We start from the raw sequence: 13626 nt of genomic DNA, 5'->3' as shown, positions 1-13626 counted from the left end.
GAGGGGAAAGACTACTACTCCTGCAATAACTACTAGGAAAAAACAGATTTCAAATACCATATGTTTTAAAAAGGCATAAGAGGAAATTCCCTGGTGATCCAGTGGTTAGGATTCTGCACTCTCATTGATGAGGACCTGGGTTCTGTCCCTGGTCAAGGAACTAAAATCCCACAAGCCATGTGGTGTGGCCAGAAAAGAAAGGGAAAAAAAAAAAGGCATAAGAGAATTGTGAGCACCGAGAGTTGTAAAGGTTTTAAATCTCAGAAAGAGAAGAGTCTTGCCTTGCCTTTCCCAGGTAAGTGGATACCAGTGGCTACTTTTATTCCTAGGGGCATCCGCCAAGTGTGGGAACGGGCTCAGGACTGAGCCTGCCAGAGATGAAGGTACTCTGCTTGAGGAAAGAATGCAGAAGAGCTTTTCATGGCCCAATAAGACTGATTTGGAGAAGCCTGAATGTATATCTGGTTTTCCTCTGTGGGACTTTTGCAGGGTTCAGTGTAGTGCAGAAGGCCAGGCTGGAAAGACATAATGAAATCATCCATAGGCACATGGCCCTTGGGAGAATGTCTGATTAAAGCAGGGAGCCTGTGGTTCTTTCCTTCAGCAAATTTGAAACCCAGGATGAACTAAGTCTATCTAAAGCTGCAATCCTGCCAAACCTAGCTCAGTTAGTGACTAAATTGAAATGATAATCCAACAGCATAAGAGAGAAGAGCATGCTTCCTCTTTAGGGGAGGTCACAAGCGAGCTGTAAACATCATCAATCTTTTAAGTAAGAGGTGGCCTAAAAATACTGCACCCCATTACTTTTACTGTTGTGATTAAAAACTGGACTCTGGAGTCCAACAACCTGGGTTTACATCACAGCTTAACTGTTCCCAAGTTAACTATTCTGAGCCTCAGTTTCCTCTTATATCATTCAGTATAATAACATCTATTTAAAGGGTTATTAACATTAAAGGAGATAATGTATGTAAAGAATTATTGCAGTTCCTGGCATATTGTAAAAAATCACACTCATCTCAGCACCTGGATTTTGAGAAATTTCTATTAACAACAAAAATAGCCCACCTTCTACATCATTCTCTGAACTTGTTTCACTGAAACTTTTCCACCGTTCCTTTGCTCTTGAGAGGAAGATTTCATAAAGTTCTGGGGAAAAACAAGAATAAAAATTCATAAATAATAAGAAAGAAATTTATCCACATATATCTATTTTTACTCAAAAATAAAGATAAAATATCATCAGATTTCTCTTATGTGGCAGGTATCAAAAATGTGGTAAATTGAAGTACTTGATTCTATCAAAACTATTCATTACACAACCAGAAAGATAAAATACTGCAGAGTGCTCAGCCAAATAGCTACCATATAGAATGAATGTTAAGAGGCTGGAAAAGATGCTTCTGCTAAAGGAATATCACTGTGGAATAGCAGAAATATGATTTTCTGAGTCAGTCAGACCTAGATTCAAATTCCAGCTCTGCCACATACTACCTGTGAGACTTCAAGAAAGGTACTTGATCACTCTGGAACTAGGCTGTCTTCATCAGTAAACTGGAGAAAAGTAACACCTACTCAAGGGGTTGTGTGTGTGTGTGCTCCAATGCTTCAGTTGTGTCTGACTCTTTGTGACCCCATGGACCACAGCCAGCCAGGCTCCTCTGTCCGTGAGATTTTCCTGGCAAGAATACTACAGTGGGTTGCCATGCTCTCCTCCAGGGGATCTTCCCCACCCAGGGATCAAATCCACATCTCCTGAGTCTCCTGCATTGCAGGTAGATTCTTTACCTGCTGAGCCATCCAGAAAACCCATGATTAAGTAAGGCAATTTACATTAAGCTCCTGACACCATATAGATCCTCAATAAATACAAATGCTGGTTCTTGCTTTCCTTCTCTTAAAATTGTTTTCTCTATTATGAAATTGCTATGATACCATATCTCTATTATGATATTATGATAAGGCTAACAAGCTATTCAAAGCTACCAAACTTCACAGATTTCGCCAGGCCTACATACAAAAATCTCAACCCCTATGTTTTTACTTCAACTGCCCAATCACTTTTTGAGACTATTACTCTGTGCTTTCATATACAGGATCTCATTAAAGTTTCAAGAACAAAAGAAATTGAAAAATTTTCAACTCTCAAATTCTAATTGTTTCTACTTTCTAACTAACCACTACAAATGTTAAAATTTACATAAAAATAGTAAATTTCAATGACAAAACAGCAGAAAGTATTTCTTGCCCAAATATCAAAATTTATATAATACTGCCCCAAATACCAAGAACATATTTTGCATCAATTAATCTTTTTTTTTTAATGTATTTACTACTCATGGTTTGGAAAGAAGAAATTAAAAAAAATTTTTTTTTAATATCAATGTATTTATTTTAATTGGAGGCTAATTACTTTACACTATTGTATTGGTCTTGCCATACATCAACATGAATCTGCCACAGGTGTTCATGAAATCCCTATCCTGAACCCCCCCTCCTACATCCCTCCCCATTCCATCCCTCTGGGTCAGGAGGATGAGCATGAGCATGATGCCCTGAGCATCCTGTATCATGCATCGAACCTGGACTGGCAATTTTTTTCACATATGATAATATACATGTTTCAATGCTATTCTCCCAAATCATCCCACCCTCACCCTCTCCCATAGAGTCCAAAAGACTGTTCTATACATCTTTGTCTCTTTTGCTGTCTCACATACAGGGTTATCATTACCATCTTTCTAAATTCCATATATATGCATTAGTATGCTGTATTGGTGTTTTTCTTTCTGGCTTACTTCACTCTGTATAATAGGCTCCAGTTTCATCCACCTCATTAGAACTGATTCAAATGTAGTCTTTTTAATGGCTGAGTAATACTCCGTTGTGTATATGTACCACAGCTTTCTATCCATTCATCTGCTGATGGACCCTGGCTATTATAAACAGTGCTGTGATGAACACTGGGGTACGCGTGTCTCTTTCAATTCTGGTTTCCTCGGTGTGTATGCCCAGCAGTGGGATTGCTGGGTCGCATGGCAGTTCTATTTCCAGTTTTTTAAGGAATCTCCACACTGTTCTCCATAGTGGCTGTACTAGTTTGCATTCCCACCAACAGTGTAAGAGGGTTCCCTTTTCTCCACACCCTGTCTAGCATTTATTGGACTTTTGGATAGCAGCCATTCTGACTGGCGTGAAATGATACCTTATTGTGGTTTTGATTTGCATTTCTCTGATAATGAGTGATGTTGAGCATCTTTTCATGTGTTAGCCATCTGTATGTCTTCTTTGGAGAAATGTCTGTTTAGTTCTTTGGCCTACTTTTTGATTCGGTCATTTATTTTTCTGGAACTGAGCTGCAGGAGTTGCTTGTATATTTTTGAGATTAATTCTTTGTCAGTTGCTTCATTTGCAATTATTTTCTCCCATTCTGAAGGCTGTCTTTTCACCTTGCTTATAGTTTCCTTTGTTGTGCAGAAGCTTTTAATTAGGTCCCATTTGCTTATTTTTGCTTTTACTTGTAATATTCTGGGAGGTGGGTCATAGAGGACCCTGCTGTGATTTGTGTCGGAGAGTGTTTTGCCTATCTTCTCCTCTAGGAGTTTTATAGTTTGTGGTCTTACCTTTAGATCTTTAATCCATTTTGAGTTTATTTTTGTGTATGGTGTTAGAAAGTGTTCTAGTTTCATTCTTTTACAAGTTGTTGACCAGTTTTCCCAGCACCACTTGTTAAAGTGATTGTCTTTTCTCCATTGTATATTCTTGCCTCCTTTGTCAAAGATAAAGTGTCCATAGGTGCATGGATTTATCTCTGGGCTTTCTATTTTGTTCCATTCATCTATATTTCTGTCTTTGTGCCAGTACCATACTATCTTGATGACCGTGGCTTTATAGTAGAGCCTGAAGTCAGACAGGATGATTCCTCCAGTTCCATTCTTCTTTCTCAAGATTGCTTTGGCTATTCGAGGTTTTTTGTATTTCCATACAAATTGTGAAATTATTTGTTCTAGCTCTGTGAAAAATACTGTCAGTAGCTTGATAGGGATTGCATTGATCTACAGATTGCTTTGGGTAGTATACTCATTTTCACTATATTGATTCTTCTGATCCATGAACACAGTATATTTCTCCATCTATTATAGTGTCCTCTTTGGTTTCTTTCACCAGTGTTTTATAGTTTTCTATATATAGGTCTTTTGTTTCTTTAGGTAGATATATTCCTAAGTATTTTATTCTTTTTGTTGCAATGGTGAATGGAATTATTTCCTTAATTTCTCTATTTTCTCATTATTAGTGTATAGGAATCCAAGGGATTTCTGTGTGTTGATTTTATATCCTGACACTTTACTATATTTATTGATTAGCTCTAGTAATTTTCTGGTAGAGTCTTTAGGGTTTTCTATGTAGAGGATCATGTCATCTGCAAACAGTCAGAGTTTTACTTCTTTTCCAATCTACTGCTACTGCTAAGTCACTTCAGTCGTGTCCGACTCTGTGTGACCCCACAGACGGTAGCCCACCAGGCTCCCCCGTCCCTGGGATTCTCCAGGCAAGACCACTGGAGTGGGTTGCCATTTCCTTCTCCAATGCATGAAAGTGAAAAGGGAAAGTTAAGTCGCTCAGTCGTGTCCGACCCTCAGCGACCCCATGGACTGCAGCCTTCCAGGCTCCTCCAGCCATGGGATTTGCCAGGCAAGAGTACTGGAGTGGGGTGCCATTGCCTTCTCTGCTGTTCCAATCTGGATTCCTTTTATTTCTTTTTCTGCTCTGACTGCTGTGGCCAAAACTTCCAAAACTATGTTGAATAGTAGTGGTGAGAGTGGGCACCCTTGTCTGGTTCCTGGCTTTAGGGGAAATGCTTTCAATTTTTCATCATTGAGGATAATGTTTGCTGTGGGTTTGTCATATATAGCTTTTATTATGTTGAGGTATATTCCTTCTATTCCTGCTTTCTGGAGGGTTTTTTTTTTTTTTATCATAAATGGATGTTGAATTTTGTCAAAGGCTTTCTGTGCATCTATTGAGATAATCATATGGTTCTTATTTTTCAATTTGTTAATGTGGTGTATTACATTGATTGATTTGCAGACATTGAAGAATCCTTGCATCCCTGGGATAAAGCCCACTTGATCATGATGTATGATCTTTTAAATGTGTTGATGGATTCTGTTTGCTAGAATTTTGTTAAGGATTTTTCCATCTATGTTCATCAGTGACATTGGCCTGTAGTTTTCTTCTTTTGTGGCATCTTTGTCAGGTTTTGGTATTAGGGTGATGGTGGCCTCATAGAATAAGTTTGGAAGTTTACCTTCCTCTGCAGTTTTCTGGAAGAGTTTGAGTAGGATAGGTGTTAGCTCTTTTCTAAATTTTTGATAGAATTTAGCTGTGAAGCCGTCTGGTCCTGGGCTTTTGTTTGCTGGAAGATTTCTGATTACAGTTTCAATTTCCATGGTTGTAATGGGTCTGTTAAGATTTTCTATTTCTTCCTGGTTCAGTTTTGGAAAGTTGGTCTTTTCTAAGAATTTGTCCATTTCTTCCAAGTTGTCCATTTTATTTGCATATAATTGCTGATAGTAGTCTCTTATGATCCTTTGTATTTCTGTGTTGTCTGTTGTGATCTCTCCATTTTCATTTCTAGTTTTATTGATTTTTCTCCCTTTGTTTCTTGATGAGTCTGGCTAATGGTTTTTCAATGTTATTTATCATTTATTTTATTTATCGTTCATTTTATTTATCATTTTCCCAGTAGTTATGTATGGATGTGAGAGTTAGACTAGAAAGAAAACTGAGTGCTGAAGAATTGATGCTTTTGAACTGTGGTGTTGGAGAAGACTCTTGAGAGTCCATTGGAGTGCAAGGAGATCCAACCAGTCCTTCCTAAAGAAAATCAGTCCTAATTATTCATTGGAAGGACTGATGCTGAAGTTGAAACTCCAATACTTTGGCCACCTGATGGGAAGAATTGACTCATTTGTAAAGACCCTGATCCTGGGAAAGATTGAAGGCGGGAGGAGAAGGGGACAACAGAGGATAAGGGTTGGACAGCATCACCAACTCAATGGACATGAGTTTGAGTATCCAGAAGTTGGTGATGGACAGGGAAGCCTGATGTGCTGCAGTCCATGGGGTTGCAAAGGGTCAGACACAACAGATCAACTGAACTGAACCTCATTCACTCCTGAATACATAACTGTTTAATTGAAAGAAGCTAAAATTAACTTGAAAATGAATGACCCAGTTACTTTATAAGCCTTATAAATTTTGAGCTTAAAAAAAAAAAAACTTTTTGATTAAAGTATTGCAAAAGATTAATACCAACTTAATCAATATTTTAATGTCTAAGTTATATATACTTAATACTGTAAAGGTAAAGTTCTCAACAAAACTTCAAATAAAACATAGCTACCAATACTTCATCATCTTACCTGTATGCAAACTGATTCTTAAGACCTTAAACCAATACAGTCCTTTTCTAAGCTTAATTTAATTCTTAATACTTCCCTTAAATTCTATTTTTTAACTGGAAAAAAGTCATTAAAATGACATGTTCATTATTTGTGAAAATCAATTTTATAAACCATATATGATCATGTTACTCAGTTGCCATCACTTTTTTTTGCTATGTCTCCTTAGCCAGATTTATTTTAACACAATGGACTACATTTCTACAGTTATGATTCACTACTTGCCATATTTTAAGAAATCAAATATTTTAAGAAATCAAATAAACACAATTCAATTATGTATGGGTTTTTCAATACTTCCATAAAGGCAGAAGGGAGAAGCATATAAATTAATTTATTAAAGACAGTCTTTGAAAAGCATATTTTACAATACATTATCTCATGAATTCATCAATTTCTCACCACGAGAAATTACGAAAAGCCTAACTGTTTAATTCCAGAGTTTGCATATTTGCACAACTAATCACAGTGCTTTTATTGTACAAAATATGTGTATTTTTTTGTAATCCTATTTACCAATCTAGGCTGTTATAGAAGGATTTTATCCCATGCTATCATAAAGATGTTCTTCAGTGTTTTGGGGAAAAAAAATTTTTTTTTTTGCATCACTTTTAAGACCAAAGATAGGCATTTAGGTCTTTGTTATAAATTCTGAAAAACTCCTGGAGAAGACTCTTGAAGGTCTTGGACTGCAAGGAGATTAAACCAATCAATTCTACAGAAAACCAACCCTGAATATTCATTGGAAGGACTGATGCTGAAGTTGAAGCTCCAATACTTTGGCCACCTGATGTGAAGAGCCGACTCATTGGAAAAGACCCTGATGCTGGGAAAGATCAAAGGCAAAAGGAGAAGAGGGTGGCAGAGGATGAGATGGTTAGATAGTATACTGACTCAGTGGACATGAATTTGAGCAAACTCCAGGATAGTGGAGGACAGAGGAGCCTGGTGTGCTATAGTCCATGAGGTCGCAAAGAATCGGACACGACTTCGCAACTAAACGACTATATAATACTGACTGCTGTAATGAATATCCTTGTAGAAAAGCTTTTGTAAATCTGTTTATTTACTTCAAGTGTTAGAACTAGAATAAATAGGCTAGAGGTTACATTTTTTGAAGCTTTTGGTAAATATTTCTAAATTATTTTCAGTCATACTCTGTGTGGGTAATATTCACTCATTTTACTCACTTTTGAGGAGAAAAAAAAACCGCGCCTTGATATTGTTTTGACACAAATCTCTCTGATTTAGCAATCACTAGAAAGATAGTTAAATAAATTATAGTACAGCCAAAACGTGGAATACAGTGCAGCTATAGTAAGTATAAATACACCTGTATGCACTGACATGGAGGAACGTTCAGATGGTTTGTGGAAAAAAAATAAAAGGAAGAAAAAAAGAAAGCTTAAAAAGTATCATAAGTAGATGTACCCTTTTTTATGTGCATAGAAAAAAGATCTGGAAGAACATATACCAAATTGTTAACTAATACATAGTAGGATTAAGAGAAGATGTTTGGGTGAAAGAGGGGGACAGACATGCAGTTTGTACTTTACTATTGAATTTTTTTCAATAATACGTAAATAAAAAATTTTAAGTAACAGTGTATTATTTACATTATTATAATCCCTAAAAGTCTTTTTGTGGTGCCTCTGTCTGGCATTATCATTATCATTCAGACCATTTTTAATAATATCAATTATTTTACTCTATGTGATACTATCCTTATTTTATCTAATTTTTTTAATTCATCAAAACCACACTACGTTTTATTCCTATCTACATTTTACTCCTATGCTTCAGGGTTTTAAGAAACTTAAAAAAATAAAAACAATGAGAATCTTACTACTGTTTTTTTTAAGTTTTTAAATAAAAACATTCAAAATGACTGGTTTGGGTAGAGAGACAGGAAAATAAATTTTTATCCTTCCCATAATATTTATGTTTTTTTGAATAAAGAGGAAACTTGCCCACAACTAGACTATTTTATTTTTCCTGGATGTGAGAGTTGGACTGTGAAGAGAGCTGAGCATCGAAGAATTGATGCTTTTGAACTGTGGTGTTGGAGAAGACCCTTGAGAGTCCCTTGGACTGCAAGGAGATCCAACCAGTCCATTCTAAAGGAGATGGGTCCTGGGTGTTCTTTGGAAGGAATGATGCTGATGCTGAAACTCCAGTGCTTTGGCCACCTCATGCGAAGAGCTGACTCACTGGAAAAGACTCTGATGCTGGAAGGGATTGGGGGCAGGAGGAGAAGGGGATGACAGAGGATGAGATGGCTGAATGGCATCACCGACTCGATGGACGTGAGTTTGAGTGAACTCCGGGAGTTGGTGATGGACAGGGAGACCTGGCATGCTGCAGTTCATGGGGTCGCAAAGAGTCGGACACGACTGAGCTGAACTGAATTGATGCTTATTCATCTACTGCTACCTAGACCCAGAAGTTTTTGAAGTTATTATCCACAGTTTAAGATATTTCAATGCCAAGATTATTATTGATGGTTGTAAACTAAAGGAAAACACAAATTTTATATACATAATATGAAATACAGTAACATTAAATTGTACCAGGTTTTAGAGGGTGTGGGGAATGAAGTATGCTCTTAAAATGTAGTGCCTTTTTAAATGACCAATCTATTAATCTGTTTTGTAACTCTGAAGATGGCTATTATCATGTGTGGGAGTAACTCAATCAATATAGAATACAAACCAGGAGTGATATTTAGTTCATTTCCTACAGCTAGACTCCAAACTTTCCCACGAACACTAGGGGGCAATCCCTGCCACCACAATTCTCGAACTCTTCTCGTACTACGCCTAGAATTGAAGGGGGAGAAAAAAGGAGAAAGTTACTTTTTATACCAAAAATACTAGTTCCATGATGGTTTACCTAGTCTGTGGCCAAACGGCTGAATAATTTTTTAGAACATAGAGACTTAAGTATGTGATGCATTCTTTCCTTGGGTTCATGCATGTAGGCAAAAAATGCCTAAAAAATATACAGCAATTTAAAGGGAATTGTCTTCCATAATTGCCACTTACACTAAGGGTACAATGAGAGAATAAGAAATATAGGAAAATTATGAAAAAACATAATAAAAAGAATATAAAAATGCATTGTCAATTCAGTACCAAAAACAAAATCACAAAGTATTTACTATGGGTAAAGCCTTAGTCTTTGGGAGGCAGCATAGTCTACTGAAAGAAGTGTGGGCTTTAAAATCAGATAGACTTGAGTTCAAATCTGGTTAACCATTCATTAAATGTACAACCTTGGGCAAATCACTTAACCTCTCTGACTTTGAGAATCCCTATAAGATAAAAGGGAATAAAGGTTGTGAGAATCAAATGTGATTACTTGTGTAAAGAGCCTAATATCTGTCACATTATGCCAATATTCAGTACATTCCCAAAGCACATCCTATACTTGGCATTGCAAAAGTCATCTCCCACCAGTCTAGAGGAAAAATAATGAATGTATAAAAATATTATCAAAAAATAAAAGGCAAAGTAACGCAAGAAGTGTATTAGTCTCAAAGTATAATGGGACATTACAGAAGGGAAAGATCATATATAACATACTATCTTGATTATGAGAAGCATATCAAAATCGCTTTAATATTTACCATTTAATAAATGCATATTACAATGAATGTATATGTTTAATATTTTCTTTGCCAAAAATCCTGCTATTACATCAATAGTACATCTGGCAATATAGATAGTATGTTAGAATTAAGAAAATATGGTAACAGGAAATTAGAAATTTCATGGATCAACAAGTATTCAGATGAGACTCAAATGATAGATAAAATTCTGATATGCATAAAGGGTGGTCAGTAAGGGAAGCAGGCATTAGAGATTAAGGGATTTACAAAAGCAAAGAACAGAGGTAAGCATGAAAATTTTCAAACACTGGTTAACAGTATAATTTAGCCAAAACATAAGATAAATGCTAGAAGTTATATAAATATAAAATTGGAAACATGAGATCTTTGGAGACAGACTGAAATTCAGGAAAAGTCTGCTTACTTACATTACTTCCCAATTGGGTAGTATTTCATTGATCCAAATTACCATTGCACTTGCAATGCTTTCTTCCTGTTTAAACCGTTCTTTCATTATTTTTTTCCTTTTATGTGCTTCTTTAATTTCTGTTTTAAACAAGTAAAAATTATTTCAATATAAAACAGCCAGATCAAAATGCCCTTCTCTTTCTACCCAAGTCTACAAAAGAGACTTTCTCATAAAGAATATTCTGGTAAAAGGAAGGAAGAATGGAAATGAAGAAGGGAAGAAGGGGAAGAAAGGAAAAAGGAGAAAGAGGAAAGGAGAGAAAGAGGGAAAAAGAGGAAAAAATGAACTTGATTAACATAAAAGTAGCTTCTTCTGTTCTACAAAAATGGATGGAACAAAGCTCAGAGATTACTATATCACAGTCTACTTATACTTAATGAAGTAAAATTTCTCATGAATTAATTATGTAAAAATAAACAACTGTGAGCAACTAACCAATACCATTTTTTCATACAATGGGTTTATGAATTTCTTGACATAAAACCACATGACAGGGACTTCCCTGGTGGTCCAGAGGTTAAGACTCTGAGCTTCACTATGCACAAGGTATGGGTTTGATTCCCAGTCGGGGAACTGAGATCTCACATGCCATGTGGCACAGAAAACAAAAACAAAAACCCACATGACATTGAAAAATGATATTGCCATGGCACTATTACAGTGACCCTTTCTTTTACTATGATGTTTCAGTTTACTAATTACCTGGAAATTTTAAAATCCTCCTAACACACACACATACAACTAACACCATTCTGACGATCAGGAGTCACAATTTTGGAATAAGAGATGCCCCCCAAATAGAGAAGTACATACACAGAGAATGAATGAATTTTAGAACCAGTGGGACTTCAGAGATTACCTGGCTAAACTGTTTTCTAATTATGTTTCACATGTGACTCACAAACCATCTTAAGGGGGCAAGTAAATAACTCCATATTCTTTTATTTACGTATTCAGATTTTAAGTGTTGACTGAAGGGCTTGAAAAGCCCAGATGCAGTCAACTGCCCCCTCCTCCACTCTTCATCCCCAACACACACAAACATTTCACAGATGAGGAAAATTAAGATTTATTTAGAGTATCACATCCAGGAAGCATAAAATAAGATTAAAGCTTTGACCTTCTTACTTCCCAATTCAATGTTACTTTTATCATATACTGTTAGGTTCATCTAATTTATCAATAATCATCTTAAATATTAATCAAATAGTAATGTCAATGTTAAGAGTCAATTAAAATTTGTTGGGTATGCTCGAAATATTTCAAATTGTATAGTAAAATAAACTTAACCAATGTTTACATAATTATGCCTTCTAAAAAGATTGTGCCAGAAAGCAGAAGTATATATTATAATAACATTTGATTCACTTAAGTCAAAGGAAAAAATATCAGTTGTTAATAAAGCTTATGCTAAAAAATATAGATAACTGTGTAATATTTTCTAAAAATGTACCCTGAACTAACAATACTTAAGTAAGTATTGCTAAGTCATCCTTATGTTTTATTTTTGGTTGGAAGAGAGACTGAATAAATGTGTGAATTTATACACATAAGAATCTACACTTCTGTGCCTGTCAAAATGACACAACTGGGAATTGAGAGAAACTTCATAAGTCATGAAATCAATTTTTACTTCCAAATCATATTCCCATAACCTATAGAAAGTTACTGCAAAATGTCAAAATTCTTAAATTATAAAATATCAAAAGCCTAGTGAAAAAACAAATGAATCTCCTGAATGGATTCATGCATAACATCTTCATTTATAAATTAAAGTACTAGGAGTCCTACGTTTATGTTGCAATTACTAGGTCTCTCATAGATAGTCTGCGGCCTTTCTCCTCATACTAGTTTTGTAAAAGTATTTAAAAACTAAGATTCTTGTACGACATTTTATTTCTCTTTAAGAACAAATTTAGTCAGCATCATCTTAAAGACAGACTTGGTCAATTTCACCATTTGCCATCCTGTTGAAATGAATTTAGTAGGAAATGAGTTTCCTACTAACATCAATAAATAAAATATATCACCTGGAGTTAAATTTTATACCTCGTTTTTTAGCTTCAGCCACCATCTCATCATATTCTTGTCGGTGACGTAAAGCCTCTTCCACAGATTTGGCAGGAAGATTTCTGAGGAAAAAACAAAATTTAAGTCAATTTTTTAAAGACTAACTTAAGTTTACTGACCTCCTTTCTTTTTATAGCCAGATACAAAAGAATTTCTAACTTAATTTTCACATTTCATACAATAAGAAAGTATAAGGTTGAAAAGAACTCTGCATTTTAGAAAAGAATCAGAATCCAGGTTGCTAGTATTTGTTATATATATCAAATATCATATATATTTGTTTATATGTCATATAAACATGTTTGATTTTAGCCAATAATTCTAGCTTATTTGTTAAACTCACTATATAGTTTATTTTTTAGTCAACTTTTTTGAGGTGTAATTTCACACAACAAAATGGAATACATATTTTAAGAGTACTGTTTGATGAGTTTTGACAAATGTATATATCTATGCAAAAAACGCATCAATCAAGATACAGAATGTTTCCATCAATCCACAGTTAGTTTTTGACCCCTTTACTCTTAATACTTACCAAACTCCTACCTTATGCAATCACATATCTGATTCTATCACTATAGAGTAATTAGTCTCTAATAAGAATTTTGTATAGATTCTTTTGTGCCTGGCTTCTTTTGCTCAGCATATTTTTGATATTCATCCACTTTGTCCTGTGTATTAGTAATGATTTCTTTTAATTGGTGAGTAATGTTCCATTTACCCATGTGGATGGACATTTAGACTGCTTGCAGTTAGGGGCTGCTATGAATAAAAGCTACTATAAATATTCAAGTGTGGCTATCTACATTCATTTCTCTTGGTAAATAAGTAGGAGGATTTATACGCTTTCTGCTTTATTAGAGATTTAACATAACATTCTAAATAAAATTTTGATAATCAGTTACTTATTTGCATATATTATATTTTGGTTTACAAAATCAGTGGCTTCACAGAGGCATGATTTAGATATATAACTATGCAAAATGAAATACACTTGAATATTACCACAT

At 35.2% G+C, this 13626-nt stretch overlaps 1 protein-coding gene across 8 annotated transcripts in view; it reads right to left on the bottom strand.

Annotated features, from left to right (window-relative positions):
- TBC1D12 (TBC1 domain family member 12) overlaps positions 1-13626 on the bottom strand; it is a 119272-nt gene that overhangs the window by 10267 nt on the left and 95379 nt on the right. For all 8 annotated transcript variants that reach the window (XM_024985563.2, XM_024985564.2, XM_005225492.5 and 5 more), the window contains 4 exons: positions 12596-12678; positions 10506-10623; positions 9180-9286; positions 1072-1152 (listed from right to left, as the gene is read on the bottom strand). In XM_024985563.2, the coding sequence (XP_024841331.1) occupies positions 1072-1152; positions 9180-9286; positions 10506-10623; positions 12596-12678 (389 nt within the window). The remainder of the gene's footprint in view (positions 1-1071; positions 1153-9179; positions 9287-10505; positions 10624-12595; positions 12679-13626) is intronic.

The sequence above is a fragment of the Bos taurus genome, chromosome 26 (genome assembly GCF_002263795.3).
Source record: "Bos taurus isolate L1 Dominette 01449 registration number 42190680 breed Hereford chromosome 26, ARS-UCD2.0, whole genome shotgun sequence".
NCBI classification, from domain to species: domain Eukaryota; kingdom Metazoa; phylum Chordata; class Mammalia; order Artiodactyla; family Bovidae; genus Bos; species Bos taurus.
This window is presented reverse-complemented; position numbering and strand designations above follow the sequence as displayed.